Raw genomic sequence first — 15051 nt, 5'->3', positions numbered from 1 at the left:
AAGAAATGCCAGAGTGGATGTGGAGACTACATTATTTTAAAGATATATATAGTGCACTACCACCAGTGTTCATTTTATTTATTTTTATTTATTTATTTTTTTAAATTTCTTTTTTATTTTATTTTATTATTATTATACTTTAAGTTTTAGGGTACATGTGCACCATGTGCAGGTTAGTTACATATGTATACATGTGCCATGTTGGTGTGCTGCACCCATTAACTCATCATTTACATTAGGTATTTCTCCTAATGCTATCCCTCCCCCCGCCCCTCACGCCCTGACCAGCCCCAGTGTGTGATGTTATCCGCCCTGTGTCCAAGTGTTCTCATTGTTCAATTCCCACCTATGAGTGAGAACATGCGGTGTTTGATTTTTTGTCCTTGTGATAGTTTACTGAGAATGATGATTTCCAATTTCATCCATCTCCCTACAAAGGGCATGAACTCATCATTTTTTATGGCTGCATAGTATTCCATGGTGTTTATGTGCCACATTTTCTTAATCCAGTCTATCATTGTTGGACATTTGGCTTGGTTCCAAGTCTTTGCTATTGTGAATAGTGCCACAATAAACATATGTGTGCATGTGTCTTTATAGCAACCTGATATATAGTCCTTTGGGTATATACCCAGTAATGGGATGGCTGGGTCAAATGGTATTTCTAGTTCTAGATACCTGAGGAATCGCCACACTGACTTCCACAATGGTTGAACTAGTTTACAGTCCCACCAACAGTATAAAAGTGTTCCTATTTCTCCACATCCTCTCTAGCACCTGTTGTTTCCTGACTTTTTAATGATCGCCATTCTAACTGGTGTGAGATGGTATCTCATTGTGGTTTTGATTTGCATTTCTCTGATGGCCAGTGTTGGTGAGCATTTTTTCATGTGTTTTTTGGCTGCATAAATGTCTTCTTTTGAGAAGTGTCTGTTCATGTCCTTTGCCCACTTTTTGATGGGGTTATTTGTTTTTTTCTTGTAAATTTGAGTTCATTGTAGATTCTGGATATTAGCCCTTTGTCAGATGAGTAGGTTGCAAAAATTTTCTCCCATTTTGTAGGTTGCCTGTTCACTCTGATGGTGGTTTCTTTTGCTGTGCAGAAGCTCTTTAGTTTAATTAGATCCCACTTGTCAATTTTGGCTTCTGTTGCTATTGCTTTTGGTGTTTTAGACAATCCTTGCCCATGCCTATGTTCTGAATGGTAATGCCTAGGTTTTCTTCTAGGGTTTTTATGGTTTTAGGTCTAACGTTTAAGTCTTTAATCCATCTTGAATTAATTTTTGTATAAGGTGTAAGGAAGAGATCCAGTTTCAGCTTTCTACATATGGATAGCCAGTTTTCCCAGCACCATTTATTAAATAGGGAATCCTTTCCCCATTGCTTGTTTTTCTCAGATTTGTCAAAGATCAGATAGTTGTAGATATGCGGCGTTAATTCTGATGGCTCTGTTCTGTTCCATTGATCTATATCTCTGTTTTGGTACCAGTACCATGCTGTTTTGGTTACTGTAGCCTTGTAGTATAGTTTGAAGTCAGGTAGCCTGATGCCTCCAGCTTTGTTCTTTTGGCTTAGGATTGACTTGGCAATGTGGGCTGTTTTTTGGTTCCATATGAACTTTAAAGTAGTTATTTCCAATTCTGTGAAGAAAGTCATTGGTAGCTTGATGGGGATGGCATTGAATCTATAAATTACTTTGGGCAGTATGGCCATTTTCATGATATTGATTCTTCCTACCCATGAGCATGGAATGTTTTTCCATTTGTTTGTGTCCTCTTTTATTTCATTTAGCAGTGGTTTGTAGTTCTCCTTGAAGAGGTCCTTCACTTCCCTTGTAAGTTGGATTCCTAGGTATTGTATTCTCTTTGAAGCAATTGTGAATGGGAGTTCACTCATGATTTGGTTCTCTGATTGTCTGTTATTGGTGTATAAGAATGCTTGTGATTTTTGTACATCGATTTTGTATCCTGAGACTTTGCTGAAGTTGCTTATCAGCTTAAGGAGATTTTGGGCTGAGACAATGGGGTTTTCTAGATATACAATCATGTCATCTGCAAACAAGGACAATTTGACTTCCTCTTTTCCTAATTGAATACCCTTTATTTCCTTCTCCTGCCTGATTGCCCTGGCCAGAACTTCCAACACTATGTTGAATAGGAGTGGTGAGAGAGGGCATCCCTGTCTTGTGCCAGTTTTCAAAGGGAATGCTTCCAGTTTTTGCCCGTTCAGTATGATATTGGCTGTGGGTTTGTCATACATAGCTCTTATTATTTTGAGATACAATCCATCAATACCGAATTTATTCAGAGTTTTTAGCATGAAGGATTGTTGAATTTTGTCAAAGGCCTTTTCTGCATCTATTGAGATAATCATGTGGTTGTTGTCTTTGGTTCTGTTTATATGCTGGATTACATTTATTGATTTGCATATATTGAACCAGCCTTGCATCCCAGGGATGAAGCCCAGTTGATCATGGTGGATAAGCTTTTTGATGTGCTGCTGGATTTGGTTTGCCAGTATTTTATTGAGGATTTTTGCATCAATGTTCATCAAGGATATTGGTCTAAGATTCTCTTTTTTGGTTGTGTCTCTGCCCGGCTTTGGTATCAGGATGATGCTGGCCTCATAAAATGAGTTAGGGAGGATTCCCTCTTTTTCTATTGATTGGAATAGTTTCAGAAGGAATGGTACCAGTTCCTCCTTGTACCTCTGGTAGAATTCGGCTGTGAATCCATCTGGTCCTGGACTCTTTTTGTTTGGTAAACTATTGATTATTGCCACAATTTCAGAGCCTGTTATTGGTCTATTCAGAGATTCAACTTCTTCCTGGTTTAGTCTTGGGAGGGTGTATGTGAGGAGGAATTTATCCATTTCTTCTAGATTTTCTAGTTTATTTGCGTAGAGGTGTTTGTAGTATTCTCTGATGGTAGTTTGTATTTCTGTGGGATCGGTGGTGATATCCCCTTTATCATTTTTTATTGCGTCTATTTGATTCCTCTCTCTTTTCTTCTTTATTAATCTTGCTAGCGGTCTGTCAATTTTGTTGATCCTTTCAAAAAACCAGCTCCTGGATTCATTAATTTTTTGAAGGGTTTTTTTGTGTCTCTATTTCCTTCAGTTCTGCTCTGATTTTAGTTATTTCTTGCCTTCTGCTAGCTTTTGAATATGTTTGCTCTTGCTTTTCTAGTTCTTTTAATTGTGATGTTAGGGTGTCAATTTTGGATCTTTCCTGCTTTCTCTTGTGGGCATTTAGTGCTATAAATTTCCCTCTACACACTGCTTTGAATGTGTCCCAGAGATTCTGGTATGTTGTGTCTTTGTTCTCGTTGGTTTCAAAGAACATCTTTATTTCTGCCTTCATTTCGTTATGTACCCAGTAGTCATTCAGGAGCAGGTTGTTCAGTTTCCATGTAGTTGAGTGGTTTTGAGTGAGTTTCTTAATCCTGAGTTCTAGTTTCATTGCACTGTGGTCTGAGAGACAGTTTGTTATAATTTCTGTTCTTTTACATTTGCTGAGGAGAGCTTTACTTCCAATATGTGGTCAGTTTTGGAATATGTGTGGTGCTGAAAAAAATGTATATTCTGTTGATTTGGGGTGGAGAGTTCTGTAGATGTCTATTAGATCCACTTGGTGCAGAGCTGAGTTCAATTCCTGGGTATCCTTGTTAACTTTATGTCTCGTTGATCTGTCTAATGTTGACAGTGGGGTGTTAAAGTTTCCCATTATTATTGTGTGGGAGTCTAAGTCTCTTTGTAGGTCACTCAGGACTTGCTTTATGAATCTGGGTGCTCCTGTATTGGGTGCATATATATTTAAGATAGTTAGCTCTTCTTGTTAAATTGATCCCTTTACCATTATTTAATGGCCTTCTTTGTCTCTTTTGATCTTTGTTGGTTTAAAGTCTGTTTTATCAGAGACTAGGATTGTAACACCTGCCTTTTTTTGTTTTCCATTTGCTTGGTAGATCTTCCTCCATCCTTTTGTTTTGAGCCTATGTGTGTCTCTGTAGGTGAGATGGGTTTCCTGAGTACAGCACACTGATGGGTCTTGACTCTTTATCCAATTTGCCAGTCTGTGTCTTTTAATTGGAGCATTTAGTCCATTTACATTTAAAGTTAATATTGTTGTGTGTGAATTTGATCCTGTCATTATGATGTTAGGTGCTTATTTTGCTCATTAGTTGATGCAGTTTCTTCCTAGCCTCGACGGTCTTTACAATTTGGCATGATTTCGCAGTGGCTGGTACTGGTTGTTCCTTTCCATGTTTAGCACTTCCTTCAGGAGCTCTTTTAGGGCAGGCCTGGTGGTGACAAAATCTCTCAGCATTTGCTTGTCTGTAAGGGATTTTATTTCTTCTTCACTTATGAAGCTTAGTTTGGCTGGATATGAAATTCTGTGTTGAGAATTCTTTTCTTTAAGAATGTTGAATATTGGCTCCCACTCTCTTCTGGCTTGTAGAGTTTCTGCCGAGAGATCCACTGTTAGTCTGATGGGCTTCCCTTTGATGGTAACCCGACCTTTTTCTCTGGCTTCCCTTAACATTTTTTCCTTCATTTCAACTTTGGTGAATCTGACAATTATGTTTCTTGGAGTTGCTCTTCTCAAGGAGTATCTTTGTGGCATTCTCTGTATTTCCTGAATCTGAATGTTGGCCTGCCTTGCTAGATTGGGGACGTTCTCCTGGATAATATCCTGCAGAGTGTTTTCCAACTTGGTTCCATTCTCCCTGTCACAGAGTACTTACTTTTATGTGTTTTCTTGATGTTGCATGTTGCCCCTTTCTTTCCTCTGATGAGAATTTTATCATTGCTTTTATTGCTATCTATTCATAACTTTTCTCACAAAAAATCTCTGAATTACATATAATCAAAAGGTCAAAGTAATTCAAACTTATATGAAAAAACTATAGTACAAGTAGAAAAGTGACCACATATATAATAAAGAAAAAATGAGTATATCACTATTTTTCTTCTCGTCTATTCTGTGTAAACAATTAATTAATCTACACTATTGATTTTTTTTTAGAGACAGGGCCTTATTCTGTCACCCTGGCTGGAGTGCAATGGTGCGACCATAGCTTATTCCAACCTTGAACTCCTAGGTTCAAGCTGTTCTCCTGCCTTAGCCTCCCAAAGTGCTGTGATTGCAGGGGTGAGCCACTGCTTCCAGCCCCAAACTCTTGATATTTTTGAGCATTTACGATTTCTTAATAACTTTCTTAAGTGGTAGAGATAAACATAAATAAGGCATATGTTTCTGTTATCCATTGCTATGAGACAAAACAGCCCAAAATTTATTGGCTTAAAACCACAATGATTTATTATTTTTCAGGGCTCAGCTAGATAGTTCTGCTTAATGTAAAATAAACAGCCATCACTCGTGTAGCTGAATTCCACTGGGAGCTTGACTTGAGGTGGAATGTCCAAGATAGCCCCTCATCTTCCAGAGTCTTTCTCTATGTGGCCTCTCATCATTTAGTATCTATCCCAAGCTTTCCTGGAGCGTAGTTGCTGGCTTAAGAGGGAGTTTATTCACATAACCATCTGTAAAATGAGTATCCGAGGAGATAGCACAAGAGTGAATACCTGAAAGTTTATTTATAGGGGACTGCCACCATGACAATATATTATTTTACAGTCTTCTCTCTGGATTCTCCTGATTAATGTCCCTTCGTCATGTGCAAAATCCCACACCCTCCCAAAGGTTTATCTCATTAAGACATCATGTTGAAGTCCAAAATAGCATGTTGAAATCAGTTCCAGATTCAAATGAAGTTTTGTTGCTAAAATCCCTGTTGATCTGCAGAACTAAGAACGTAAAAATAAGTTATTGTTCCCTACACACACAACACACATGGAACAGGGGCAGGATAATTGGAAAATTTTCTCCCATTCCAAAAGGCAGGGAACACAACAGTCACTGGTCCATTGTGATTGTGAAGTGCAGCTGGTGTTTTCAAGGTCCCTGACTGCAGGGGCAGAGGATGTTTTCTGATTAGAGCCCAGTTCTGCTCCCTGTGATTGATTCCCCGTGTCTTTTGGCTTTCTTACTAGTATCTTGCCGCTGCACTCTTAGTCATTCACTCTGTTTATAAGAATTGCCTACGTGCTAGTTGCTAGTTTCAACAGCTGTCTGGAAACCTCTTTAATTTGAACAACAACGTTATGAAGTGGTTTTTCTCTCTTCCAAGCTATCACAGGCAGGATTATTGCCAATTGCTCAGTACATAACATGTGTTGACCTTTTAGTATCCCCATTAACAATTTCTTTACTGATCTTCCAGCCTCTACTCACAGTCTCCATGCTATTCTTCAGCCTCTACCATCTGTTCAATCCCAAAGCAAATATCACAAGTTTTAACTTTTTGTTATGGCAACACCCAATTATTTGCTTACAGTTTCTACAATCTGGAAATCTGGATGAGGTTCACTGGGTCATTCTTTTCCTATCTTATCTGAGGTCACTCATGCAACTGCAGTTATTTGTAGGTTTAACAGAGCTGCATGTCTAAGATGGCTTCACTCATGTGTAATGCTTCATCTGTTGTGTTTGAGGTAACGTTGTATACTGTCTAAATCCTGGTAACAATTTTAGTATGTTTTATTTCAGGAAATTATTCTAGTGTTTTTTTTCTTTCTGATATATCGATTCTAAGGAGTTACTCACCTTAGCATTCAAGGAATTGTACATTTTGACCTTGTCCTGTTCTTTTGTAACCTCAGCAAATTCTGTCCACTATTCTGTTTTTTATAACTTTTGAACAATCCGTGTGTTTTTGTATCTCTTAACCTTTTTTCATATTTTACCTAGCTGCTTTTGTACCCTTTTCTTCTTTTTCTGTGATGAAATTGTATTTATTCTTCAAGACCTAACACAAAAGTCATGCCTCTGGGTCTTCACAAAGAAAGTTATTACCACTCTCTCTGTGCTACAATTTGTGCCAATTATTTGTGTATCTGTTTCACTAGGGCTGTCAGATAAAAGAAGTGTACTTAAAAATCACACGATGTGAATGATCACAAAACACTGAGTAGTTAAAAGTGCAGCCTGTTGATGCCCCTGTGGAATGCTCTGTTTCTTCTCATGTCTGTGAAATAGGTAAATTTTCTTGAGGGAGAGTTGTAGTATTTTAGATCTGGAAGGCCTTAGAAAATATTTTTATCCATCATTTTATGAATCAGGACACTAAATTACTGAGAACAGAATTTAATTTCCTGGGGCCACACAGTAGTAACTAATGTTAGATTGAGAACGAAGCCCAGATATGTCTCAATCTGGCCTTTGTGTTGTGTTTCCCATCCACCTATCCCCCATTCTTTTTTTTTTTTTTTTTTTTTTTTTAATGAGACATAGGCTCTCTCTGTCATCAGGCTAGAGTACAGTGGCGCGATCTTGCCTCACTGCAACTTCCGCCTCCTGGGTTCAAGCGATTCTCAAGCCTCAGCCTCCCGAGTAACTGAGATTTGTTGAACAGGATAGTCTCAATCTCCTGACCTCCTGATCTGCCTGCCTCAGCCTCCCAAACTGCTGGGATTACAGGAATGAGCCACTGCTCCTGGCCCCCCCTATTCTTTCTCACTTTCATTTCCTCATTCCAGACATCCATGCCCTCACTTTGATGCTTTAATGTTTCCTGCCTGCCAGACCCAAAGCACAGGAGCCCTAAGTTTCTCATTATTAATTAGGCCTGCTCTGCCTTCTATTTCTCTTCAGGAGCCTAATGTGGACACTGTTGGAGCAGGATTTAAGCATCACTTTTGAAATTCATGCTGCTGAGAATGATGAAAATATATATGGATATGGATTCATCTGGAACTTTGCTTTTAGAGATGATAAACAGGAAAAATTACAGTGAGCTTTAGGGATTTTCGTAATTTGCTTGAATGAATTTGAGACCTCTTGGTCAGCTATGCAACTAAGACACAATAAGCTGATTTAAAATAGAATAAATCTGTATCTAGTCATACTCCATATCTAATGAATGATGTATATTTAAATTGATGTATATTTAAATTGCATTTAAATAACTTGTTATGATATTTTATCCTGAAAGTTGTACTACTGAATGTTTGAATTTGTGATTCCTTTTTGCATATTGTTAAGGCATACTTATATCCAAATTCTAGAAGCACAAAAGAGAGCAGTAGACTTTTAATCTTGTTGTATGAACCAGGCTTAAATAGATAGAAGATTATATTAAGCATGTTTGCTAAAATTTAAAAGCAAACACAAATAAATTGTGTTGCTTTATTATACATAGTAAGCAGTATTTTAGTCTTCTTTCAAATCTCAGCTGATATTTCATAACTATTTTAATTTTATTTCATAGATTCATAATTAAGACTGTCATATTGGGCATGTTGATGTTACAGATTTAACATTGTTTTAATTTATTCTACTTAATGTCAGACTTTTCTAAGGTTTTGAATTTAAAAATAACATTGATTTGCAAAGTATTATGCTAATTTACATAAAATGGTCTTTCAGTTTATATGTCTAGGACTATTTTAGCACTATGGAAGAAATAATTGGAAACAATTAACATGCAAAATTGAACTCAATTTTTGTTTAGTTATACGAGTTCTGAAGTGGCATGAATCCCTAATAAGCTCCTCTTAAACATTAATTTAGGATAAATCTCATTAAGGTAGTGGTACTTGTACTTAGAGATATTAGTTTGTGTTTAAAATTTTAGACCTGCTGAGAATATATATATATATACACACACACATATATATATATACACACATATATATATATATATATCAATAATGCCTTCTTTGAGCCTGTAGGTATCACTCAGTATAACTTAACAAAATACTATTTGTCTATGAAAATTAAAATTGTGAAACACTAGGCATAATTGAAAACCTTTCTTCTGCCTAGAAATATGCTTTAAAACTTTTTTCTAGTAGTGCATTAAAATTCAGAAGGAAAGGATGGTGGCAATTCTCGGACCATTGCATTATTGTTCACAGAGGTGAATGGGATATACAGGGCCTTTAGTGACATTGTATTGATTTGATCTCTTGAAGAGTGTTGTTATTAAGGCTTCATGGCACAATCCTCTGCTGCAGTTCAGAAACATTTATGCTGTGTGTTTATGATCTTCTGTCTAATCATGTTATCAGAGATGACTGTGCAAGCAGAGAGCATAAAGAAATTTGAGATACCAGGATTTGCTGGCATTAAATAACGGAGTTTGAGGATATGATGAAAAGCTGAAAGGTAAGATTGGGATCAGAAAAAAAGGGCAGATTTATTGGCCCAGGTAGTATTTTCACTTTCTAAAGATTCTCACACACTAAACTCTTATATTATAACCTTCAATTCCAAACAAAGCAGCTTTTTCATGAAGCAATTCCAGACTTTCATCTATCTTGAGAAGAATATGAAATCAAGAAACCTGAGAAGTATAAAAATAGAAGGTATTATTTCCAAGCAAGAAAGGATAAAGTTGAATAATTACAGGCATACCTCGGACATATTTCACGTTCAGTTCCAGACCACAGCAATAAAGCAAATATCGCAGTAATGCAAGTCACATGAATATTTTGATTTCCCTGTGAATATAAAAGTTATATTTACACTGTATTATTGTCTATTAGGTTTACAATAGCATTGTATCTAAAAACAATGTGCATGCTTAATTTAAAAACACCTTATTGCTAAAAAATGGTTAACGATCATCTGAGCCTTCAGTAAGTCATAATCATTTTGCTGGTGGAGAATCTTGCCTGGATATTGATGGTTGCTGACAGATTAGGGTGGCAGTTGCTGAAGGTTTTGGTATCTGTGGCAATTTCTTAAGATAACCCAACAGTGAAGTTAGCCACATCAGTTGACTCTTTCATGAAAGATGTCTCTGTAGCATGCTAGGTGCTTAATATCATTTTGCCCAGAGTAGAACTTTCAGAATTGGAGTCGGTCCTCTCAAACCCTGCTGCTGCTTTATCAACTAAGTTGAAATAATATTGTAAACATTTTGCTGTCATTTCGGCGATATTCACAGTGTCTTTACTGGGATTAGATTCTGTCCCAAGAAACCACTTTATTTGCTTATCCATGAAGGGCGACTCCTGATGTTTTCAAGTTTTATCATGACATTGCAGCAATTCATTCATATCTTGTCTCTACTTCTGCTTTTTCTCTTGCTATATCCACAACTTCTGCAGTTATTTTTCTGCATTAAAGTCTTGAACCCCTCAACGTTATCCTTGAGGGTAGGTGTTAATTTCTTCAAAACTCCTGTGATTGTTGATTTTTTTTACCTCCTCCCATGAATCGCGGATGTTCTTAATGGTTTCTAGAGTGTTGAGTTCTTGGCAGAGTATTTTCAGTTTACTTTGCCTGGATCCATTGGAGGAATCACTATGGCAGCTATAGCCTTAGAAAATATATTTCTTAAGTCATAAGACTTGAAAGTTGACATTTCTCTGTGATTGATGGACTGCAGAATGGATGTTGTGCTAGCAGATATGAAAACAACATTACTCTTCCTGTGTATCTCCATCAGAGCTTTTGGGTGACCAGGTGCATCATCAGTGATCAGTACTATTTTGAAATCAATCTTATTTTCTGAGCAGTAGGTCTCAACAGCAGGCTTAAAATTCTTCATAAACCATGCTGTCAACAGATGTACTGTCATCAGCCTTTGTTGTTCCATTTGTAGAGCATGGGCAGAGTAGATTTATCATAATTCTTACTGGGTTTAGGATTTTCAGAATGTAAATGGGCATTGACTTCCACTTAAACTCACAAGCTGCATTAGGTCCTAACAAGAGATCCAGCCTGTCCTTTGAAGCTTTGATGCCAGGCAATGACTTCTCCTTTCTAGTTACAAAAGTAGTAGATGGCATCTTCTTCCACTATAGGATTGTTACATCTACATTGAAACCCTAAATGTGGCCACCTTCATCAATGATTTTAGCTCAGTCTTCTGGATAACTTACTGCAGCTTCTACATCATCAGCACTTGCTGCTTTACCTTGCATTATTATCTTACAGAGATGGCTTTTGTCCTTAAACCTTATGAACCAACTGCTGTTGGCTTCCAATTTTTATTTTGCAGCTTCCTCCCCTCACTCAGCCTTCATAGAATTAAAGAGAGTTAGGGTCTTATTCTGGATTAGGCTGTGGCTTAAGGGGATGTTATGGCTGCTTTGACCTTCTGTCCAGATCACTAAAACTCCTTATCAACAATAAGGCTGCTTTGCTTTTTTATTCATGTGTTCACTGGAGTAGCACTTTTTATTCCTTAAATAACTTGTTATTTGCAATCACAACTTGGCTAATTGTGGTGCAAGAAGCTTAGTTTTCACGTGTCTCAGCTTTCAAGGCCTTCCTCACTAAGTTTAATCATTTGTAGCTTTTGATTTTAAGCAAGAGAAGTGTATCTCTTCTTTTCACTTGACCATTTAGAGGTCATTGTAGGATTATTGGCTTAATTTCAATATTGCTGTGTCTCAGAGACCCAAGGAGACAGAGAGAGAAGGGAGAATGGCCAGTGAGTGGAGCAGCTGAAACACACCATATTTATTTATTAAATTTTCTGGCTTATGTGAGTATGGTTTATGGTACACCCCCAAAATAGGGTAGGGACATTGAAAATCACCAATCATATAAAAGTAACATAAAAAATCATTGATAATATCTGTTATGGTGACCTATGATATAGGATCTACATTACATGTAATAAGGATGTAAAAGTTTGAAATATTGCTGGAATTACCAAAATTACCAAAATGTGATACAGAGACATAAAATGAGCACACACTTTTGGAAAAATGGCACCAATAGCCTTGCTTGATGCAAGGTTGCCACAAACCTTCTATGTTTAGAAAATGCAATATCTGCAAAGTGCAATAAAGTTCAATAAAACAAGACATGCCTGTATATTATAGTTTGTTCTTTGTCATGATTTATAAAATAGGTTAAAGTGCAAACCTACTTGAAATTATAATTTTAGCAAATTATTTTACACATATTTAATACCAAGTTTAGTCCATATTTTATTCTGTTAACTTGAAGACTATATTGAAGTCATATTCCTATAGGGCTATAGGGCTGTCCTTAATTTAAAAAGTCAAATTTATGTAAATACATTTACACACATTTCTATGGGAGCATAAATTTATTCACTATCTCTGTACTCTTTCCAGACATGACTTACCATGTTACCCATGTCACCCACTGAAATGGCTCCTTTTCATGTGAATTCTGCCTAGAATTTTAGTTCTACCTTTTAAACAAGTGAAATTAATATGTATATATATGCAATAGTTGGATACATCAATATATAGTAACAGTTTTTGTACCTTTCATTTTGTTTATCATTATCTCCTTTCTTTTGGGTTCAAAAGTATGTCTTTTGGTAGTTCTTTTGATAACGTTCTATGAGCAGTTAAGATTTGTATTTAATGGACATTTAAGAATAGCTTTATTTTTTTCTCTCCCTCTTCAATGATTGTTTATTTAGATGTAGAATACAAGATGATGATGATTTTTCTTCAACATTCTGAAAATGTTATTTCCCTGTCTATGAGAATCTATTATTGGTAATGATCTGCCGACAATTTAATTGTCATTTCTTGAGAGATTATGTATAGGTTCTATATTTTTGGTTTTTAGTTATATCTGGTGTGTCTGGGTGTGGATTTATTTTTTTCCTGCTTTTCATTCTGTGTTTTTAACCTGAGAAAGAGAGAGACAGAGAAAGAGAAAGAGAAAGATTGCTTTCTTTTATTCTGTATTTCTAGAATTTTTATTAAATATGTTTGTTGGAAACTTTCAATTTATCCTCTCTGTCTTTGAAATAATTTTTTGAATATTTAAATCTCAGCAATAATTTCCAGGTTTAGAATTTTCACTTTGACTATGCCTAGTTAAGAGTTTACCTCATCTGTTGAGATATCTTTATCTTCACTAGTTTTAGTTGTTAACTTTTTCGTTCTTACTTTTTGTTTCATTTCTGCCTACTTTGTTACATAATTCTCTTCCTCTTTTATGGTTATTTTATTCTGGATGTATTTTAAGGTCCCATTCTAATTGATTTGGATCAAATTAATCTGGTTATTTAGTGTGTTGCCTACATTTTTAAGCATTTGGGTCTATCATGTACTTTGGAATTGCAGTAGGCTGACTTTCTGGAAATTTCATATATTGCTGTCTGATTTCTGTTACTGTGTCATTAGTTTTTTTATTTGAAAAGTTTGTGATTATACCAACCCAGTTCCCTAGGCCTTAAATAGAGAAAATTTAAGGGGCCTAATAAATTTCCCAAAGAATTCAAGTTAGTATTCCTGGTTGACAGGTAGTTCTGCTTCATGCAGTAATTCAGGGATCCAGACTTCTTGCCTTTAGTAAAGCAGACATCTCTTAAAGCCTTGTAGTTGTCTGTATCCAGCTCAGAGATTAGAGCAGATTTATGTCCTTCTTAGTCAACTCATATTTGAAGAGTCACATATCATTTCCTATCACATACCAACAGTGACTGCAGTATGTGGCCACACATAACACAAATAAAGGGAGTTGCTATTAAATGTTGTTCCTAGCTCAGTAGTCACTTTCCACAAACAATTCTCTGCCATGGAAGAGGAAGACCAAATTTTTATGGACATTTGGTCATCTCTGCAACAGTCTGTCACTTCACCAACAAAATATAGATATTGATCCTCATGTATCTGATAATGCACAGTTTTCTCCATCAGGCTCAAATAATCCTTGAACCCCTAAAATGAATAAGCATAACACAGGCTGTCAGAGCTGATTAGCCACCAGTAACTACATCAGAAATGGTCATGGATGACAGAAGAATCTCACAGATAGTGGAGTTGAAGGTCATTGAGAACAATGACACACACCATTTAATCAGTGTCCATATCTTTTGGAGAGCTTCATACTACCTACCCAAAAAGATTTTCCTATTTCTTTTCCTTCCAGCTCTCAACCCAGCTAATTATTGACTGAACCCATCTGTTCCTGGAAATATTAATATATTGTTAAATGTGTCAAGTAGCAACCAAGACAAAGAAATCATAGCTGTTGGCCAGCCTTCCAAATTGTTGCATATTAAAGTTTTACCAAAGCTATTACTATTGTGTAATACAGATTTTCATCTATCCAAGGCCTCCTGTTACACATCACCTGTCCCCTGATTGCTAAGTTAATGTCACTTATTTTAGAGTTTTGTTATGGGTCTATTCCAATTACCATGTGTGTATGTATGAACACACACACACACACACATATATATATATATATAGCCACACATATATATAGCCACTCATATATACCCATATATATGTATACACACACATACACACACACACACGCACGCATATATATATATGTATATGTTGGAGTTAAAATATTATTTAAAAGCTGAGGTAACAGATAAAAATTTCAAAGTCCAGAGCCTTACAATGTAGAAGTTAGTTTCTCATTAACGTTGCAGTCTAAGGTTTGCTTGTTGTTGACGGCTTTCCATCATACACAAAATAAGAGAACTGTGCATTTTTCTTTCTCTAGCTCTGTTATCACCTGTGGATTTGTTGTTACCTGTATCCAATGAGTAGAGCATATATGTATCCAAGAAAGAGAGCATATATAGTATACAAGTACTTCTTAAAAAACTTGCCATAGAAATGACATGTATGTAATCAACAAGGTAAAGGTTTTTAGTGTAAGGTTAAATATTGTCATGTCAAGTAATCAGGGTAATCAGGATTTTTCTTTTTTGAACAGTAGGCAGGTAGTAAGCTAAGTTATATACATATAGTGTATATATCTTAGCAATGTAGATTAAATTTGGGGCCTGATTTTTAGATTTTTAGCTGTGTTTTCTCTGGCTACAAAAGGCAAGACATTTCTTTACAGCCTTCCTAAATCTCTGGTTCTCTGAGGATATTTTGATCTGAAAGATTAAAGCCCAAAGCTTGTTACTTTTTTTTTCTGTAAACTCTCCAGCCCAGTCAGAAATTTCCATATATATATATATATATATATATATATATATATATATGCATGTGTGTTTGTATATATATGTGTGT

General features: G+C 36.1%; 1 protein-coding gene across 4 annotated transcripts in view; it reads left to right on the top strand.

The window, feature by feature from the left end:
* Nucleotides 1-15051, top strand: part of EPHA6 (EPH receptor A6) — a 959072-nt gene that overhangs the window by 178165 nt on the left and 765856 nt on the right. The window contains exon 4 of one of the 4 annotated variants that reach the window (XM_063661448.1): nt 9133-9230. The exons of the other annotated variants lie outside the window; for them this stretch is intronic. Coding sequence (XP_063517518.1) covers nt 9133-9197 — 65 coding nt within the window. The 3' untranslated portion in view covers nt 9198-9230. Of the gene's footprint in view, nt 1-9132; nt 9231-15051 lie in introns of those variants that run through there. 4 annotated transcript variants of the gene reach the window in all.

The sequence above is a fragment of the Pongo pygmaeus genome, chromosome 2 (assembly GCF_028885625.2).
Source record: "Pongo pygmaeus isolate AG05252 chromosome 2, NHGRI_mPonPyg2-v2.0_pri, whole genome shotgun sequence".
NCBI lineage: Eukaryota > Metazoa > Chordata > Mammalia > Primates > Hominidae > Pongo > Pongo pygmaeus.
The sequence above is the reverse complement of the archived record's forward strand: the minus strand, read 5'-3'. Positions and strand labels throughout refer to the sequence as shown.